Raw genomic sequence first — 20,074 nt, forward strand, 5'->3', positions numbered from 1 at the left:
CTTTGAAACTTGTATACGCTGCGGCAGAGAAAACAACATCCGCTCGCTTGCTGTGTATCGCGAACCGATAGCTCATCCGCCGTCATCGCGGTGTAACCGATGCCGCTAGGAACCAGCCCCGGGGTTTCCAAAGCATGCAGCACCTCTCCGACGGTCGTGGTTGGCGATGACCTCCACCTCTATCTGCAAGGCTGTGCCGCAACCGGCGCTAGGAGCTGTGTCGGAATTGTGACGCTCCATGAGAAAAACCTGGTTCGAAGAGTTCGGTGCCCAGTGGGTCGCACTAAAATCTGGTTTTGTCGCGATGGCAGGTGCTCAGGTGCTCAGGTGGTTCCCCCGCTCTCTCGCGCACCGAGTACCTGTTGTGAGGAACGAAGAAGGATCCGGACGACGAACTCCCCTAGCAACGAAAAACCATGCAGCACCTGGTTATGCGCCATGCTCGAACGACTGCATGCACCAGGGAAGCTGAAGGAATCTAGCGCGGAAGCCCTCGTGGAAGATGGCAGGGCTGTGAGTGGGTCGCTTCATCTTCTCCGACGATCGTGTCAGGGGCCCGCGAATTAAGCGGCCGTGTGGCGGTCGCAGCAGTAACCGCGCGCTCAATCGAGTCGTGTCTGGCATGCCGTTGGCTGCTCACGACAGGGGAACTGGAGCTGCCGTGCGATCTGCTTCCTGCTCCCGAAAACGAGATGCCGATATCCTGAACCCACGATGTCGAGATCCGGCCTCTTTACGAAACTGCAGCGCGGCATGATGCTGGTCAACCGGTCTTGTCAAGTGAGGAGAACAGCAACTAGCGGTTCGGTCCCTTACTTTGCAACGGTCCCCAGCTCCCTCCAAATCTTCGCAGATGGACTGGACGGCTGAGGAAATGAAGGAGCTGAAGTGTCTCCTCTTCGGCCAGCGTTGGCGGCCAATGAAGCCCATGACATAAGCCCAATAATGCGCCTCGCATTTGGCGTGTTTGGGATCAACTCTTCAGCTGCATCTCCGATTCTTCCCTCACGATTACTCTTTCCCTATCACAGCAAGAAAGCGCCAGTGGCTGTCATCCGCTTGGTTCCTGCCCGACTAGTACCGAACTACATCTTTGACTTGCGACCCATCTTTTTGTCTCTTCTCTTCTCATACGCCAAATTACACAGCATTCACTCGCTTTTGGACCCCTCCTGATACCGTGTTTCACCTAAACGACATTTCAGCGATTTGAACGTCTATGCTAAGCGCTGAGGCTGCATCCTCCACGCTACACACCAACACCATCCACAGGCGCCAATCCGACCAATCTTGAACCACCGCGACTGAGGCTCTGTCCCCACACTCCAACATTTACTGTCTGCCGGTGACGAGCTGCATAAAACAACCGGCCTCTGTTTGCTTCACAAATTCTCCGAGTTGATCTGATTCCTCGGACTGCGACGTCCCTAGTCAACCTCGCCATAATCATACATACGCGCAGTAGGCCAGTTTCAGCATTTTCTCCAGACGCTTGCTATTGCGCACCAATCATTCACTTGCTGGCTGGACTTTTCGCCGACGCGACCATACAGAAGGAGCAGGCTAAAACATCCAACTCACCGACCTGCATGCACTTCTATAATTGACACCCACGATTCTATGCGACACATCAAAGGTGGCCAGGGCTTAGACGCATACGCGCTTCAACGCCGGTAGTCCTTGCTGTTATCAGCTTAGGTTAACCCGACATAATGGCCATGGACAACACTACGCTCCACACTTTTCTGTTGTATGTCTACCCCCTCTGTGCCTCACTCTAAGGCAGTCACTTATTCTTGCATCAAGTCACTGCCCGGCTGCACTGCGCAGTGTAGTTTTACTTGGATCTTGGGACAACTTTTCGCGACCCTATCCACTAGAACTCGACGTACGCGGGGGCCGAAATATCTGGAAAGGCTGCTTTACCTTTTCCGATATCATTTGCGACGGAGATCTGGACCAACAAACACCCAAGCGGGACGGACTTCTCAAGATGGGTGGGACTTACTGGTACTACGTAAGTTGATTCCCTGCAGGTTGAAACTACTTATTAACAGTGTACAGTACAAGGTCGATGAGGATGATGAATGCCACAATCCTTCCGAGGAGTCGACGACATTTTGTCCTCTTCTGCCAGGGCAGCGCCTTAATGTCTTGGATGTGCCCCGCGAAGGGGGACACAGCCGCAGCATCTCAGATACCTCTTCCGCTTTCACACGCGACCCCAAAGATAGGTATCTGACTCCAGTACCACCTGCGAGTCTAAGGCCTCTGCTGCCTTCGAGATCAGGTAGTAGTGGCGAGGCCTACACTTTGCCTCTGCCTTCGCCGTGGACCCCAAAATCAGCGACGCATCCACCCACAGAAGGCTTACTGTCTCCACATGTAATGCGCCATGCCCGAAGCGCATCAGCATCCCCCTACATGCCGTCTACTCCCATTTTCCCGGACTTTAAGGTTCTGAAAGAGAAGTTGGCATCGAAACGATCAGCTTCGAGAAATCGCAGTGGATCAAAGACCAGAGAGCTAGACATCAGTGCGCCAGTGCTTGTCAGTGGAGGAGAGGAGCTCAACCTCATTCCGTTGTCTGTGTACCGACCCTCAATCGAGTCTATCAGAGAGGTGGAGATACCCACCACAACAACGTCGCGCGCAGTGCCGAACATCCGAAGGGAGTTCTCTCCGCTGGCATCGCATCCTGTTGATCCCGTCCACGACTCATTGTTTGGACCTGCAGAGCTGCCCACTCCCGATGAGCGCCCTACCAGGCGTCGCCGCTCACACGTTCCCTCAACTGTGATCACAAGCGAGTTCAAGGTCGAGCAAAGTCGCCTTCGTGCCAACTCTAGCGACACAAGACGAACCCAGCATTACCTGTTCTCTAATGACCCTTGGCTTTCGTCTCCTAAGCTTCAAGAAGACTTCGAAGTGGAGGATCGTGTGGTGGAGGATGACACCCCATCTGCGCCTGTACTCTCACGCCCGTCGACCTTCCTCGGTGCTCCTATGTCTAATGAGCGACCCACCTCAAGCCACGGTGGCAACCAAAGCACAAACCTCCGACAGTCACCACTGGACAAAGAGCTTCCAGCCCTTCCTCGCTATCTGATACCCGCACCACTCTACGCATGCAACGAAGCCACAATCAGCGAACTACCAGCCAGCGAGCCAGAAAACGAGTTCGAAGAAGACGAAGACGACGAGCGTCTCAACAACTTCAGCGTGTCTTTCCAAGACAAAGCACGCAGCCACTTCTCCACCTGGAGCAACGACTCCATCGGCTACAACTCACCCATCTCGGACAACAACGACGACGCCGTCCTCTCGCCCACCTTCAGCTCCCTCACCAGCAACGAAAGCGACATTGACACGCCCCAAGGCCTTCTAATCCACTACTCCTACGCCTCACCCCGGCAAGCCACCTCCCCAAAGCACACCTCCACGGTCCCTGAAATCCAAACCATCTCCACCGACACCACCGACAATGAAGAAGAAGAAGAAGAGTCAGAAGAAGACGTCCAATCCCCCTACCGCCTCTCCACCCCACCCCAACTCAACGAACTCCGCATCTCAACCTTCGGCTCCGACCTCTTCAAGGTCGAGACGCAGCACTCTGACGCGTCGTCGCGGCGCTCGTCACGGCGCCAAGCGGCTTGCTTTGGACTTGGCTTCCAGTATAGTCTGCCCGAGCATGACGTCGGGAGTAAGACTACGCTTGCGGAGTCGACGGTCGTTGCGGAGACGGAGCGCTTGCAGCGCTCGATTAGTGTGCAGAGGGAGAGTTCGATGAGTGGTGTGCATGCGCTTATGGAGGATTTTGCCTTTCTCGGCGATGCTGTTATCTGAACATGAACCCAGTCTACGGCATCGATGCTTAGCTTACCACATCCGCAACATTTACTTCTCGCATATCTTCGCGCGACATGTCCGCCTTTTCCAGCTTCTTTTACGGCCGAATAGATCTCTGCGTCTTCGCCTTTCCAGATACGCTTTTTTTTTCATGTACAGCATCCGACTTTTGTTGTTTTTTCTCCCGCTTTTTCAGATACCATCGACGCGATTATCTAGCGACTTAGCAGCGCATTGCAGGGGAGGCTTACTTGAATCAATGATATACCACGCACACGTATACATACGTTTGTGTGAGGTTGGGAGGAGATATGAAGATAGCATGAACAGATAGATACAGAATGATGTTTTGAGAGAGTAGATAGTAGCATCGTGACGTGTTGAGAACGAAACAAGATATTTGACAATAATGGTTCTTTTTCCTTGTGTGTTGATGAATGCAGATACATATCTTTCTTGACGGAGAAGCTTTAATGATCAAGGGTTGGTTCAGTGGTTGGGCGAAATGCGATAAGTCACACAAAGTGCAGTGTTCAGTGTAAATCTTCTCATTTCACTTCGTCTATCTGGGCAGTAATCTCCTGGGCAGAGAGCTACCGATGAGACATCCCGACTAGCTCTTTGATCGTCCAACTCTAGCACCTTCACCGTATCATTCCGACTTCTATGAGATCGTGTAGTTCTCAGCAACAGACTTGACGTCCTTGGAGAAGCTGATCTCCTGGCCCATGGAAAGGAGGGTCACAGAGGATACCTGTGCCGTTTATTAGCTTTGAAGATACCAAGAAATGCGAGTGGAGATGACTTACATCGACATCCACGAATGGTGTGGCCTTGCTGAACCGGACGTTCATCGGGAAGAACTCAGAATCACTGCCAGCCTGGGCCTCGAATTCGAAGCTACCGGAGCTGTTCGCATCGTCCACAGCACCAATGTTCCACTCAATGCTGTCACCGCTGACTTCGTATACGGCGTCGAAACTCGAAACGTTGGGCTCGTCGGTCTGGTATGGGATAGTGACGGTGACATCCTTCAACGAATCACCGCCGGTGAGCTCGTACTCCACAGTGATGTTGTACATGTTGCCTGAGTCCTCGACCCATACGCGGAAGGTGATAGGTGGGTCGGAGATGTCGTCGGGCCGTGGTGCGAGCTTCCACTTCATGACTCCTATGCCCATGTTGGAAGGGAAGCCCTTGCTTGTGTCGGCCAACTGAAGGACCTTGTCATTCCTAAAGACCGCCTTGTCAACCTTGGGATGTGTCATCAGCTGTGCGCCGCGAGTGTCGCCGGTGGCCAGGTCGAGCTTGACTTGCGTGAGGGAGGGGTCGGTAATCTTGAGTTGCATCTCGCCCTTGACTTCGAAGGACTTGAGAAGACCCTCACGATCCAGGCGGGCGGAGATAGTCTCGTTGGTCGTGATGTGTACGGCCTCGCGATCGGTCGAGGTGGATTGGCGTGCGCTTGCTGGAGCGACCGCAGCGGGGGCAGACGACTTGGGTGCGACGAGCGGTTGCTCCTCTGCTGGCGCCTGTTCGCCAGTGACTTGCTCGTACATGTTGTTGGTCTTGTTCTTCTTGCCGAGTTGCATGCCCTTTTTGCCCAGAGCCAATGGCTTGCTGGTGGCCTTCTTCTTTTCGGCTTCGTAGCTGTCGTACGTGTCGGTGACGTTGGTCGTAGGCACGCTGGGTGTGAAGGCGGGATACGAAGGTGAACGACCGCCCATGCCACCGCCCATTCCGCTGCCCATACCGCCTCCCATGCCTCCACCTGCTCGCTGGGATCTTGACATCTCCTTCCTTTGCATCTCGAGCTGCTTGGCCCGGCGCTTGCGCTCTTCTGACGCCTCGAGCTCCTTATTCCGTGCGATGATTTCCTGGATGCGCTCCTCATGCGACTCCATGTCCAAGAAGGTCTTGATCTGGCTCATGGTCAGGTTTTCCCTGTAACCCAATGTGACGATCTCGTCGAAGGCAGTGAGAAGCTCAAAGGCATTCTTCTGGATCTCACGCTCGTCGAGGGATTTGCATATCGAAGAGACAACCTGAGCGAACAGGTGCAGCGAGTTGATGTCTTGCAGAATGTTGGATTGTAGGTTGGTGATCAGAACCATGTAGAGTTCGTCGAGGGGTTGGTATACGTAGCGCACGTTGTCCTGTTCGCAGGTCGTGTGCTGGGTGCCGCTATCGGCGAGCTTGGGGAAGGATGCGAGGAGGGCTTCAATACGGGAGCGCTGCATCTCGCGGAATTGGCGGGAGACGACCGCCTTGCCGCCTCGGGTGCATATCGAAGCTGCGAGGACCACCTGGCTTCGTCAGCTTGGTGTTGTGGAGGGAGGCGCACCCAATTGTCTTCTGTGTAGTCTCATACCATCGTGTCTAGAGTTTGTAGGGGTCACGGGGGTAGACGGCGCTGTGTGGAGTGTGGTGGCTTCGTGTACAATGTCCCTGGACTTGAGGCCGCGTTGTCGAATGTGGAGGGGAATATTGTCCGTCAGCAAGTTGCTAAGGAACACGATTCCGCCTTTTGAATTTATGGAGGGTGAGAAGACGTGTTCAATACGAAGAAACAAGAACACGACACGATTGTATCAAAACCAGGACGCGAGCTGGACAGGTCACTGAGCCAGCCCAACTGCACCAGTCGCAACACCTGGAGGTTCCAAAGTGGACACCTGTGGTCACGTGCAGCTTCCGTCTGCCTAGCGGCAAATCCTCACTGACGCAGCTTCCCCTCCGCTGGCCTGTTTGACAACACCTGCAAGCTGCAACTTGACTACTTCTCCCGCTTTTCTACACGAGATATCTGTTGCGCCGTCGCGAGCAGCAACATTCAAAAACTATACAGTGCATCTGCGTCAAGTGTAAGTGAAACCACCTTGGCACCTGCCACTTGCCCGCTTGCGCCAAAGCACTTTCCAATCTTAGCGTGAACACCACCGTGCTTCCTTTGTTCAATTTCCAGACAAGCCTCCTCATCCTCACCGCGTACAGGCTCTCACCATCGTAAATTCCGCGCGAAACTCATCGCCATGCCCTTCTAACCTCTGAGCGACGCTGCGCACTCACCACAAACCCCGGTTTGCCGCATCGCCACCCACCTAGTGACTCGCACCTGGCTGTGACGCGCTTCTCACACTCCTTTTATTCTACGCGTTTCGACCGACAAACAACGCCTGCAAACACCTCATTTGCACCCTTGATCGCATACCATGGCTGCCGCAGCACACACAATACCAGGTTTCGAATTCGCAACTGCCGACGACGACAACATGGATCTGCATTCCGACGATGGCGGCATCGACTTTGACGATGGTGACATCGACTTAGATCTCGACCCTCCGCCTCCCCAGCCCCAGGACGAAGAGATGTCCATGAACGATGCAGCCTCGGTCAACGACGTGGATGCTCAGACCGTGCCTGGCGAGCAGGACGATTTCATGGTCGACCAAGAGGACGTGATCGAGGATGATTATAGTTTCCAGGAAGATCAAGGCGTCACACTCGTTGACCAGCCTGTTGTACAGCCCGATCAGTCCGCACAGCCCACACAGTCACCACAGCCTGCCGCAGTCAACCTTCCCCCGATCCAGACGAATACCTCGCATCAAGATGACGACCTAATCGACTATTCCGAGGAGGAGGGCGACGACTACCATAACCCCGAGCTACGTTCACCGTGGCTGCGAACCGAAAGCTACGCAAGCTACTACTCGGACGCGCAGGCGGTACATGACGAACTGCCTAAGGAGATGACTGAACAGCAAGATGAGATACCCGCTGATGTGCAAGCTCTACTTCCCATGTCTGCAGATATCAAGTCGCCCAGCCCGCACCGAGAGCCCCAGACCGTAGCTGATGACAGCCCGACGCGCGCAGCGGCGCATGGAGCCGCACCCTCACCCCACCCGCAATCGGTCGACGAGAACGAAGAAGACAGTCAGAATGATGATGGTGACGGCGGTGTCATGTTGCCAGGCCAGGAACAACATGCAGATGGTGAAACCCAAGATCAAGACTCGACACACCACGGCTATGAACAAGAAGCTACTGCTGATGACAGCGAGCATCATGACAGTGACTCATCTGAATTTCCATCTGTCACCGTGAACCTCCATGGCGAAGAGTATTGGCTTTTCAAGCAGCATGACTACGACAACAGTGGAGACTGGCTCATTCAGGACATCTCGCTTGCAAAGGCTAGTTTGTCAGACCTCTTCCAAGCATGCCGTATGTCCCTGTGTGAGGATGTGTCAAACGAGACAGAGATCGGCTTCAAATTTGAGCACCTGCAGAACCTGGAAATCTTCGAAGACAACACGGCATGTGTAGCTGTTTCGCTTGAGCGTCTCGTGGGATACTACCGTTCGCTTCATGCACAAGATGGCAACAACAACCCAGACTCCTTTTATATCTCTTTGATGCTTCGACCGCGCTTCGCTACTCTGCTCTCAGACATCGCGAAATTTGCCGACCAAGGAAGCGGCTATTCTGCTTTTGAGGCTGCCGTTGTCGCTGGTGAGACTCATTTCGCTGGCATGATTGTTGGGGCTTCTAGTGATGAGCCCACTGAGTGGGACACCCAGGAGCAGGAATCAGCGTACGGTGAGCAGCGAGAAGAAGCAGGCGATCATGTTGAGGAGCCGGAGTCTGCGAATGCTGAAGCACAGGCATCAGAACATGACGGCAAGGGTGACCACAACGAAAGAGAAGATGAACAAGAGGCCTACGACGGCGAGCATTACCATGACGAAGCAGAAGATGAGCAAGAGGCCCATGATGGCGAGGGGGTGGATGTGCATGAGGTGGAGCACACATCGGTCGATCATGCTTCTTACGATGAGCTCAATCAGAACGAAGAACCCGCTGAGCAGAATGCTCAACAGGGCGATGGTGTGGAGGATCCAGAGCGCGAAGAAGTTGATGTTGCACATTTGCCAGAAGAGGAGCTAGCACCGGCCCCTGAAGAAAGCCACAGTGTGCAAGCTGCTAATTCTAGTGACATATCCACAAACCCTCAGGAAGTTGTGGAGCAACCTCAACAAGAGAGTCCCAAACCAAGCGAGAAGACCGACGCCGAGTCGGAGGCCCTTCGCTTGCAGGAGCAAGATGACTTGATTGACTACAGTGACGAAGAAGACGAACCGGCCGTGGATGTCAAGGGACCTGAAGATGCTTCCGCTAATGAGCCGTCACCCTCGTCCGCGACGCTCCAAGGCGATGAATCTGCCAACGCAGATGGACATGACTTCATCGTAGGCTCATCCAGCCACAATGAGGATGCTGCCGAGAACGCTGAGGAAGCTGGCGAAGACGCTCATGGCGAGGTAGTACATGACCAGACCGAAGGCAACGACGACAATGAGCAGTCGTACCAGGACTTTGTGCAAGCTTTCGACGAAGAAGACCCCTTCCAGGACTTTCAAGCGGATGGAACAGATGACTATGGTGCAGACGCATACGACGGCGACACTAACCAAGACTTCGCCACCCAAGAGTATCAGGACCTGGACGAACAGGCAGATCTGGACTTCATGAATGGAGACGAGTTCAACGTTGCTGGCGCCGATGTGACGGATGGCAACGATGTGAACGGTACGGACGACTTCCTGGATCTGGAAAACAATCCTGAGTGGGACGCCGACCCGGATCTTGCTCAAGAGGGTTCAGAGATGCCGGCCATTGCACATGATCACACCGACGCCCAAGACGGAGAGGACGGTGTGGCTGGACAGACTGCGAACGCAACGTCTTCGGCTGCAGATCCTACAACGGCCTCGTCTAACGATACCAATGATGTGTCCCCACAAGGACAAAAGCGATCCATCGACGAGGCTGGACATGGAGCGGATATTGCATCTGACTCTATAGGTAAGCTCACGATCTTTATACATAGGCGAAACTCATGCGCTGACTATCTTGCACCAGACGCCAAGCGCCCCAGAGTATGAAGGCCCGCCGTCCTCAAAGTCTACCGGGTTTTCGACTCTACTAACAAGCAGCTTCATTTCCGCCCTTTCTTCAACTCAGTGCGCCCTTGAACTAATATGATGTATACTAATAACAGGTCCGACCATGCAGCGCGCGCCGCCAGATACCAAACCTTGTGGAGGACCATGGTTACCAAAAGGTAAGAGAGTGCATCTTCTTGCGCGTTTTCTTTGCGTTATGCCCTGCCACTACAGGGATTGCAATTTGGGCGATGTTTCTTTCTTCTGCGCAATTTCTTGGAGTATGCGGAGGTCAGGACAATATGTCCAGGGGCGGTGGAGGATCTGGTGGTGGAGAGATGGAATCTTAAGGTGTCTCGAGCCATATACCCGATGTTTTGAGTCGAAGTTCAGGATACCCTGAAGGGACTCTAGGCAATTTCAACCCTGAGTTGGAGAGCCTGAATCGAAAAGTCACATGCACAGAGTGATCCTTGGCCACCTGGGCATACCTCGGTGGTGAATTGTTACGTGAACCACGATCAGCACAGCGACGTAATCATTCTCGATTGCATGTTGTGGGGAGCGATTACGAGGTATGCTATTTTGGTTGCGCCTGAGGACACTAGACGGATCATCACGAGGCGCAGCACTCGAGCTGGAGACGGCACTATTGGCAATTTGACTCCACCCACAGCTGTTCCTGGTACATGTCACTTGTAGAGATGAGGGCGCGCAAAGCCAAGGGAGAATTATAGCTATATTTGCGGCTAGATATTGCAGGATGGAATGCCGCGTCTTTGTCTGACGAGGAGATCGACAGGCTCTAACCCTAGCGTGGGTGAGGCGTGAGGACGGGGACAGGGGAAGCTAAAAAAGAAGCCCCTGCGTAAGACGCAAGCCGCCGTGAAACCTTGGGGTCATGGCACTGGCGAGACCGATACGGCACGCCACCTTGTTGGGAAACGGTTTATCGATAGATAGACAGACGCGCACGCATCTTGGTCAATCATCACAACACAGCCCTGAATCATTGCACTCGTTCTCACTCTCGTTCATTGTCGCTGGATCGTGCCCTTGGTCACGAGATTCCCCGCGCTCGCTTGCTCCCTCGACACGTCTAGACGTCTCGCCCACCTTTGTTGCAGTCACTCGATCCTTGGCTCGGCACAGGAACCAGCGTTTGGTGAAACGCGAATCGCTTCTTGCGCAAGCATCCCCAACCCACCACCTCTTCCGTTGCATCTGCCATCGCACCTGCATATCATATCTATCGTCCGTCGCAGTCGCTCGGTCAGTCAGTCAACTCGGCGCTTGCGCATCATCGCTCCTTCCACTGGCGTCCTTCCTTCCTCCTCGGCAGGCCACGACACAGGCGCCTATCGATAACCCCAGTCCGCGCAATCCAACGTCAACCGCCGCGCACTAGCTTCACACCACCCACGCCCGTTGCTATCGCCTGCGCACATTCACAGCGACGTCGATATTGATATTACCTGGCCGCAAAGAACCAAGACAGGTCGCATAGGCCTACAACAACCGGCAAAATGGTCGAAGACAAGTACGTTGCGCCAAGGCACGCTGTCCTGCACGAAAAGCCCCAGGAACTGACGATAAGGACAGATATGTAGGACTCATGCTGGCCGTGAGCTCGTCACTAGCCATTGGCGCAAGTTTTGTCATTACGAAGAAGGGCCTCAATGCCTCGATGGAGAAGCAGGGCTTCAACGGCGACGGTTTTGGATACCTACAGAATCCTGTGTGGTGGGCCGGCATAACAACGAGTGGGTGCACACGCGATGCTACGCCGTGTGCGTGACTGATGGCATACAGTGGTACTCGGCGAGATCTTCAACTTCGCGGCATACGCCTTCGCGCCTGCCATTCTCGTAACTCCCCTCGGCGCCCTTTCAGTTCTTATCGGTGCGGTACTCGGCTCATACTTCCTGGACGAACAATTAGGACTTCTGGGCAAGATTGGCTGTGCGATATGTCTTATCGGATCTGTCATTATCGTGCTACATGCGCCGCCGGATAAAGAGGTTGAGTCCGTTGAGGAGATCTTGAACCTTGCGCTTCAGCCAGGTACGTTTAGGCGCGCTTCTGCCGTTAGGCTACGACAGAGACTAACGCAACGTTTTTAGGATTCCTCTTCTACTGCGCTTTCTGTGTCGTCTTCTGCATCTTCATGATCTACAGTGTTGCGCCCAAGTACGGTCGCAAGAACCCGCTCATTTACCTCTCTATTTGCTCGACCGCCGGCTCCGTTTCCATCATGTTCATCAAGGCCTTCGGTATCGCCCTCAAGATGACATTTGCGGGGAACAACCAGTTCACGCACCCCTCCACATACGTTTTCGTAATCTTGGTGGTCGGATGCATTCTCACACAGATGAACTACTTCAACAAGGCCTTGAGCCAGTTCTCGACAAACATGTACGTTCTGCATCCTCAAGTTTCACCAGCGAGTGCTAACGCACCACTACAGTGTCAACCCCCTCTACTACGTCATGTTCACGACTTGCACCCTCGTCGCGTCCTGCCTCCTCTTCCAGGGATTCAACACCACGTCTGCTGTCAATACCATTTCCCTGCTCTGCGGTTTCCTCATCATCTTCTCCGGCGTATATTTATTGAACCTTTCGCGCGAAGACCCGAACGGCAGCAAAGCATTCGGCTCGCGTTTCACCGACGGCCCGCCTTCTGACGCCATATCCGGTTTTCCTACAAGACGCAGTATGCAAGCGCGGCGCAGCGAAGAGCTGTTTGAGCGACAGTCGATTGGTGTCGTTCGTGATGGCAGACCTAGTTATGCGGACGCTGGCGACCGTAGCGCGCTGATGCATGACTACGACGTTGAGAACCAGTTCGAGCTTGGAGATTTGGCCGACAGCGACGATGATTTGGAGGGTGGCCAAAACACCAAACGAACAAGCTTCGACGAGGAGGCAAGGTTAAATGGTAGACTCAGCGGCACAGGCAGAGGGCGTGTGCAAAAAGAGTCGGTACAACCTAAGAGGAACTCGTCAGTCCGATGAAACAGGTCGACCGATGATGACAGTCGATGGGTGCAGGCTTTTGCCAGTCTTGGGCGTCTCAACACATTCGGAGACAAGTCCTACGTTTGAGGACACGACTGGTTTGCGGAACTGCATTGTATCGCATCGTGGCGTTTGAGGTGAAATTTGTAACATGGGGTTTAGGGTAGCGGAACAGGCGCCTCGGATTAAGGTGCCGGCCACTTGTACTTGTACTATGATAGCATGATATGTATACCCAGAAGGCATAGAGGAAGGATGGTATCTTTCTTTAGCACTCGAATTGCAAATATTTCTTATGTTCAATTAACAGGCATCAAGTTCACGTGTCATGTACTTTACTACCTCTTTGAGAAGTATATCTCGCACGATAACATGTTGCAGACAAATTACTGTCCGTTCCTGCATTTCTTGGCTCTTGTCATGTTGAACAACGTGATAGCGCGAGCGCGCTAGGCACAGATCTGGTCTAGAACGCGACTTCCATGTGCACAAACAAACCATCATCCTCCACGTACGAACCGACTTCCTCAGCAACGGCCTTTGGGGCCGGAAACTTACAGCCATGGCCACGACCGACTCGAGCAATGGGCCGCAGTTATTGCAGCAAGCGGAGAAGATCTTGCTGCGCCCGATACATCCACATCTCATCTCGTACTGCCCTACCATGGATCTCATAGCGCTAGTCACCGATGAGGAGAGCCTCGACGTCTACCGAATCAATGGTCAAAGAGCATTTGGACTGAAAAGAAAGAGCGAGGATTTGCGCGTCGATGCGCTGCAGTGGGAGTTCAACGGCAAGAGCATCGCTGTCAGTTGGAGCGATGGAAGCACGGACTTGGTGAGCGCCGAGACGGGGAAGGTTACGCACAAGGACGTCATGTTGCCGGAAGTCGAGGGCGCCACTAGTAGCATGGTAGAAGATGAGAATCCAGCTAGGGTAAGGTGTATAGGCTGGGGCCTGAACTTCATCAATGTGGAGACTGTGAAGAAGCGCACCGGCTTGGAACCGAAGAATGCCAACGGCGTTACGCCTGCGAAGACTGATGTCTTTGGCAATCCGACGACGGAGGAATGGGATGCGTTCAAGGATGATACCACGCTGGAGGACTTTCTGCAGCGGCAGCCGGACTTCCAGACCTTGGATATCGCGCCTGACCTACCGGATCAGCTTGCTATGATGGATATGGAATCGGTACTACCTAAACTCCCCGCAATCCCCCTTGCGCCTGCATTACCCTTCATGCGCATCTCACAGGCGGATACTGGAGCGTTCAGTTCGCAAGCGGAGGTGGACTCGCTTCTGCATTCGCATCATCTGAAAGACCACAACTCTGTCGACATGTTCATTCGACTGACCGACCGTGGAACCGTCCACCCATCGATTTACGACTCGCTTGAAACAGTCAACGTCCAGCTCCCGAGAGCCTGGAACATGTCGAGCACGCCAATACTACATACAAGTCATCCGTACAGCTGTACACACAGCCTCCTGATGCAAACGTCATCGACCACCTCGCCCCAAAAGAAGAGCATCGCCTATGTCCCTTTGACACTGAACTTCATCCCCTCCGCAGGCATCTATCTGCACCTCATTGCAGCAAAGACATCACAACTACAGAACCTGCTCCTGTACATCACCCAAACCCTCCAACGCGTCCGCGCTTTCTTCAAGCACGCGCAAGACCTGCCCCGAAAGTTCATGATGAACATTAGCGAAACACTCGAAGAGAAGGAACTAGGCGATCTTGTCACAAACCTCTTCCACACAGCATGCACAGGAAACTGCAATCCTGTTCTCAAAGAATGGCTTGTCGACGAGTTGGCAGAAGCAGGACATAAGCGCTGGGACAACACCGTTACTTCTTCTTTCACCACGCTTCTCGCTCTGCTCCATGAGAACCTCATTCCAGCACTCGACCGTTGCTCCATAGTCATCTCGCGTCTGCGTGGACTTGCGCAGTTCCACGACCGAGATTGGATCTTCAGCGGACCAATGACGGACTTCTCATCGCTGTTAGAGACGCTGAAGAATATGCGATTGCTAGCCCACACAGCCATGTTGTACGCATCGGAAGAGAAGAGACAGTTCCACAGCTTCAGTAAATGGTTGAGATTCACCATTGACTTCGAGGCTACGGAGTTGGACTCGCAGTCTAGAGCTGAGATGGAACAGCGCGATCCCGGGGTCGATGTCTCGCAGGTACTGGCGTATATCCAGTACGGGCTTACCAAGTCGGATGTTACGCCGTTTCTCAGACCAGAGGCGCAATTGGATGGTAAAGCCAAGGGGAGAGAGGAAGCGAGCTATGAGGATACAAAGAAGGCTATCGAGTTGTTGAAGGAAGGTGCGACCTTCAAAGAGGAGGCGCTGTGCCTTGAACATGTTCTCGGACATTTGAGCACAGGTGTCACGGGGCTGCTGAAGCAGATTAGTAGGTGGCAGGAAGCCAACATTCAGATGAACTCTGGTGTTGTTCTTGAAGAGATTGATGAGGCCGGGGAGATAGGCGTACTGGATATGAGGATGGTGTTTGAGGTATGCTGCCCGACTTCCTTCTTCCACCAACGCTCGAGAAGTCATACATACTAACACCACACAGCCATCATTCACCTCAGACAGCATGAGCACTTACATCGCGCTCTCACCCCCTTCATCCCCAAATCTCCTACACATCCACCGCATCTCACACGCACAGAGTATATCCAATCTACAGCGAGACATCCACGCCTACGCCATCTCCACCCTTGACTTCTCTCCCGCCTCCCAATCGACCAAAGACATCAAGATCCTCGATGCAAAGTTCGCAGACGACGCCTGTCTTCTCATCCTCTTGCAGCTCCCCGCAGACGATAAATCGCTATCAAACGTCATCGTATCCCTACCGTACACACCCGCCGCCAACGATATACCGCACCAACACCCTCTCATCACTTACACCCCGCTCCCGCAGTCTTCGCTACAGCAACATTTTCTCCCACAAGGCACACCGCCGCCGTCACCACGAAATAAGATAGTTGTAACGCGAGAGATGGTTCAGAAGCACACGCAACATGTGTTTGAAGGCCGGTTCACTCCGATGAAGTTGGTTGTGAATGGACGAAAGGGCAGAAGAGTGATTGTTGTGTTGGGCGACGATAGGAAACATTATCGCGTGTTGGATATGGACTATAGGATGAAGAAGAAGAAGGAAGACGGGGATGAGGGTAGTGGGACTGGGACTGAGAGCGAAGCAGAGGACAGAGATGGCGATGTGGAGATGGGTGGAGCGTGAGGGTCGTTGATCTGTGGCAATGTCCAATTCCAAGAATCAAGCCGTGACATGCATACATGCGACATGAATGCCTCGAGGGATCTGCTATAGAACATATCTAGTATGAGAACACAACGTCACAGCACAGACAGACACAATGAATGGTGGACGATATCAGAAGTTCAGACCAGATGCATTTTTCGGAATCACATTCCCTAAGAACCTATCATGCATGCAAGCCACAGTAGAAGAAAGCCTAGCTTGCCGAGAAGTTTCCATTTCGTTATAACGCCCGGCCACCCGCATATAGAGGTATGGAGAGAATAACCGACCGCATCTTTGTCGTTCCTGTCGTAGACCAACGCCACCAGATCACAAAGCACCACTCTAGTCCTTTGTCTTCTGGGTACCACGGAGCAGACCTGTCCTCCGCGCGGCGATGAGACCGGCCTTTTGACCCTGGGTGGCGTACCGGGAGATGGTCGAGGCTTTACCGATATGCTGGTGGTTACCACCACCGTGGGGATGGTCGACGGGGTTCATGGCAACACCACGAGTCCTGGGCCAGCTGTTGCGCTTGGCAGCGAACTGTCGGGTGTTAGTGATTGCGCTGGTCCAAATACGATCACAACACATACCTTGTGCTTAGCACGCGACGCCTTCATGAGAGGCTTGTCTGTGCGGCCACCTCCAGCGACGATACCGACCATACCACGGCATGAGCTGGGAAGGACCTTCTTGGCGCCAGATGGGAGCTTGACACGGGTCTTGCCCTCATCGGGGTTGTGGCCGATAACGGTCACGTAGTTACCGGAGGTACGGCCGAGCGCACCACGGTCACCGTTCTTGTCTTCGACGTTGGTGAGGACGGTACCTTCGGGGACGGAAGCGAGGGGGAGGACGTTGCCGATGGTGAGCGCAGCGTTCTTTCCGGCGTAGATGAACTTGGCAATGTTAGATATAATTCCCGTTGTTGCGGCCCAGAGTATTTCGACTGACCTGGCCAGTGTACATGCCCTCGTTGGCGATGAAGGTCTCGGTGTTCTGCTTGAACTTGTAGGGGTTGCGGAAGGTGACCCTGGCGAGGGGAGCGCCTGTTCACGATATCGTTAAAAATGGCCCAGACGTCCAATTCGCGACTGGGTACTCACCACGACCGGAGTCGTGGACGATCTCCTTTACGACACCCCGAATGTAACCATTGCGCTCAGCCTGCACCCATTAGCCCTCATGTCCCAGTGTGTGTGTGTGTCCAATATCGCGATTATGCGGGCGGCGAACGTACGAAGTCGAGCGTGCGGAACTGGGCGGGGTTCTTGTTCAGGCGGGTGTTGGCCGTGAAGATAGAGCCGCGACCCTTACGTTGGTTGCGAATGACCCTACCCATGACGACGGTGTTGATGTGAGTTGGATTGTCGGTCGTTGGAGTTCGCACAATGGATAGGTATTTCGACAAGAGCCCACGTCGCTTATTTTTTAGTGGGTGCACGGGCCACATTCTCCAACGTGGGCGACACCCTGAAGGCTCGTCATCAACAACAACAGCAGGAGCGTCATTTACGAATCTCACAATCCATCAAAGAATCATATCGGCTGTTACTATGGAAAAGGGTCCGCCAAAACGAAACCCTAAATCAGGATCGCATCGCTCGAATCTTCGTTGAGAAGACGCGTTCCAACTCAACTTCGGTGGCTTGTTAGACGAACATCACCGAATTACACGGCCCGGATTCCAGAAGTTCCAACGGAGAAGAGTATGTATCCTTGACTCAGATTGAGGCCTGGGCATTGTCCGCGCTGGTCATTGAATTGTACCTTGGAGTGCGCGATGATTGTGGTAGCTTTGAGGTTTTCAGAGAGTCTGCCCTCGGCGAAACACGATGGCTGTCTTCCCGAGTTTGTATGTTGCGTGCACATGCCCTACTAACATTGCCTCAGTGCATGATGGGAGCGAAAGAAGCGCAAGGCAGATACCGCGAGTATATATGCGACACAACTGCTATTTATCAACCAACGCATTCGGCTGTGTTCTGGACCGCGGAATCCGGACCTTCTAAAACTGCACCCATTCTCCATTTGAAGTTGTAGCAGAACAGCGCAAGTATACAACCACCAACTGAACACATGTTCGTAGCCGTTGTAAGGCGGATACACACCCCTACGTCATCACAGTACATTCGGAAGAATTGTTGAACCTCAGTCTTTAAGATGTCCATACCTTGAAGTTATCGCGATGAAGTCTACACCACCTGCGTCTTTTCTCAACCGACTCCAAATACTGATTTTATGGCATTGGTCGTCCACGGAATCTACGTCCCCAGAGGGATTAAGTTAAGGATATTAGGCTTGGTAGTAAAGTTGAAAGTTCGCACATGAGCCGCCCGCCAAGCTGCACAGTAGTCACTGTTCACTTCGACATCACGCGAAACATCACAAGCAAGAAGAAGCAAGTTTTATAGCTGTCTGTCTTCAAGACAACAGACCAGAGTGAATTTTTTCCAGCAAAAAGATGCAATATGTACATGCGAGGAGTATGTCAAGACCCCCAAAGAATCGAAAAGAAAGAACGATAGAAACCAAAATCTACAACAAGAAAACCCTCAACAACCAAGCTCTTCAGTAGTCCACTGCATTGCGCCAGCGAACAAATCAATGCTTGATCCAGGTCGATTGTCCAAGCCACTCAGTGGCCCTCGTACAAAGTGTGTAACAACACTCTATGAGCCGGTGATGGTGTACTGGGACTTGCCAGCAGCGTTGCCCCAGCCCTCGGTGGCAAGAGTCTGGTAGTTGTGCTGACCGAGGTTCATGCCGAGCTTGGCCCAGGCGTCGAAGTGGCACTTGGTGGTGACAGTGCCGCTGCCGGGCCTCTTGTTCACACGGTTGGAGATGTACTGGGTGAAGGTGGTGGTGCCCTGGATGGAAGGCTGGTTGACCTGGGTGTGCTTCCAGATGTCGTAGACGGAGCCGTCGCAGGTGACCTGGCCCATCTTGGTGCCCTGGGCGGAACCAGCTCCGTTGGAGGTGTACTCCTGGATGTAGTACTCGACCAAGGGGCCGGTGGTCCATCCGTAGACGGAGACGAGGACAGTGCCGGCTTGGGGCGTGGTGGAGCCCTGGAAGTTGATCTTGCGGGTCGTGCCCTTGTTCCAGCCCTTTCCAACGACGAAGTCGCCGGCGTTGGAGAAGTTGACGCTGTAGCCGTTGTTGGTGGGGCTGAACTGGACGTTGCCAGAGGTCTTGTAGTTCTGGTTGTAGTCCTGGCGGGCGGCGAGGCTCTTGGAGCCGAGCTCGAAGTCAGGGACATCGGCAGTGGGTGCGGCAAAGGCAGAGCCGGCAATGGCGGTGAGGCCGAGGACCATAGAGCTGAAGGCAACCATTTTGAAGATTGAAAGGTTGGAAAAGTGGGTTTGTTGTAAAAGAACGTTGATTGGTAGTGAAGAAGAGAATGTGGAAGTGAAGGCTGCTTGTGTAGATGCTTGGTGGTGAGCTTAATCGTCCTTCCAAGCCTTGGTCTATATACGACTTGACGGTTAAAAGGCTGTAAACATCTCGCACCAAACATATTGCGATTGTTTCAAGGTCCATGACCGAAGCCGCTGTCGCCTCGCCATCTGAGCGCTTGCCACTATCCGCATGCAAACGTGCTCCCGAGCCCCGGGGGACGCATTCCGTTGCTCGAACCCTGGTCCTCAGACCATTCCACCAGTAGTGTAAATGAGCAGTACCCCCGATTAATTAAGCTCCGTCAAGCTACGGTAGATGACTATAGTGTTCTGTGGGGAAGCCCTGGCGTTTCCTCCCATTCCTGCAGATGGTTGCATGGATCGGCGTGCTTATTTCCCTCGGCAAAAGCTTGGGAAGGCTTGGATACCCTGGGACCTCCTGCCATGCGAAGAAACATACCGGTGGCTATTCTGCCAGCATTGACGTGTTCTGTGACAGAGTACAATGTGAATGCGGTGTAAGGGAGGGGGAAATAGTCATGTGTGCCTGTGCTGAT

General features: G+C 53.5%; 6 protein-coding genes across 6 annotated transcripts; 3 read left to right on the forward strand and 3 right to left on the reverse strand.

Moving 5' to 3' along the window:
• Positions 1-2,424: 2,424 nt before the first annotated feature.
• On the forward strand, positions 2,425-3,846 carry J4E86_009505 (uncharacterized protein; the record flags this gene model as incomplete). Its single annotated transcript, XM_051450010.1, has 1 exon — positions 2,425-3,846. The coding sequence occupies one exon, from the start codon at positions 2,425-2,427 to the stop codon at positions 3,844-3,846; it is 1,422 nt and encodes a 473-aa protein (XP_051298855.1).
• Positions 3,847-4,513: 667 nt separating this feature from the next.
• Positions 4,514-6,223, reverse strand: J4E86_009506 (uncharacterized protein; the record flags this gene model as incomplete). Its single annotated transcript, XM_051450011.1, has 3 exons — positions 4,514-4,603; positions 4,659-6,155; positions 6,221-6,223. 3 exons carry the CDS (start codon positions 6,221-6,223, stop codon positions 4,514-4,516), a joined length of 1,590 nt encoding a protein of 529 aa, XP_051298856.1.
• Positions 6,224-7,061: 838 nt separating this feature from the next.
• Positions 7,062-9,983, forward strand: J4E86_009507 (uncharacterized protein; the record flags this gene model as incomplete). Its single annotated transcript, XM_051450012.1, has 2 exons — positions 7,062-9,720; positions 9,931-9,983. 2 exons carry the CDS (start codon positions 7,062-7,064, stop codon positions 9,981-9,983), a joined length of 2,712 nt encoding a protein of 903 aa, XP_051298857.1.
• A 1,343-nt stretch (positions 9,984-11,326) lies between these two features.
• Positions 11,327-16,092, forward strand: J4E86_009508 (uncharacterized protein; the record flags this gene model as incomplete). Its single annotated transcript, XM_051450013.1, has 7 exons — positions 11,327-11,340; positions 11,403-11,590; positions 11,613-11,864; positions 11,924-12,215; positions 12,268-12,804; positions 13,280-15,356; positions 15,421-16,092. The coding sequence occupies 7 exons, from the start codon at positions 11,327-11,329 to the stop codon at positions 16,090-16,092; spliced, it is 4,032 nt and encodes a 1,343-aa protein (XP_051298858.1).
• Positions 16,093-16,458: 366 nt separating this feature from the next.
• Positions 16,459-17,458, reverse strand: RPL2 (60S ribosomal protein L2; the record flags this gene model as incomplete). The annotated part of the gene is made up of 5 exons (XM_051450014.1): positions 16,459-16,659; positions 16,710-17,015; positions 17,071-17,165; positions 17,223-17,283; positions 17,357-17,458. 5 exons carry the CDS (start codon positions 17,456-17,458, stop codon positions 16,459-16,461), a joined length of 765 nt encoding a protein of 254 aa, XP_051298859.1.
• A 1,330-nt stretch (positions 17,459-18,788) lies between these two features.
• J4E86_009510 (uncharacterized protein) lies at positions 18,789-19,451 on the reverse strand (the record flags this gene model as incomplete). The annotated part of the gene is made up of 1 exon (XM_051450015.1): positions 18,789-19,451. The coding sequence occupies one exon, from the start codon at positions 19,449-19,451 to the stop codon at positions 18,789-18,791; it is 663 nt and encodes a 220-aa protein (XP_051298860.1).
• Positions 19,452-20,074: the final 623 nt, after the last annotated feature.

This window comes from Alternaria arbusti (genome assembly GCF_024043155.1).
Source record: "Alternaria arbusti strain BMP 1465 chromosome Unknown scaffold_17, whole genome shotgun sequence".
Lineage (NCBI taxonomy): Eukaryota > Fungi > Ascomycota > Dothideomycetes > Pleosporales > Pleosporaceae > Alternaria > Alternaria arbusti.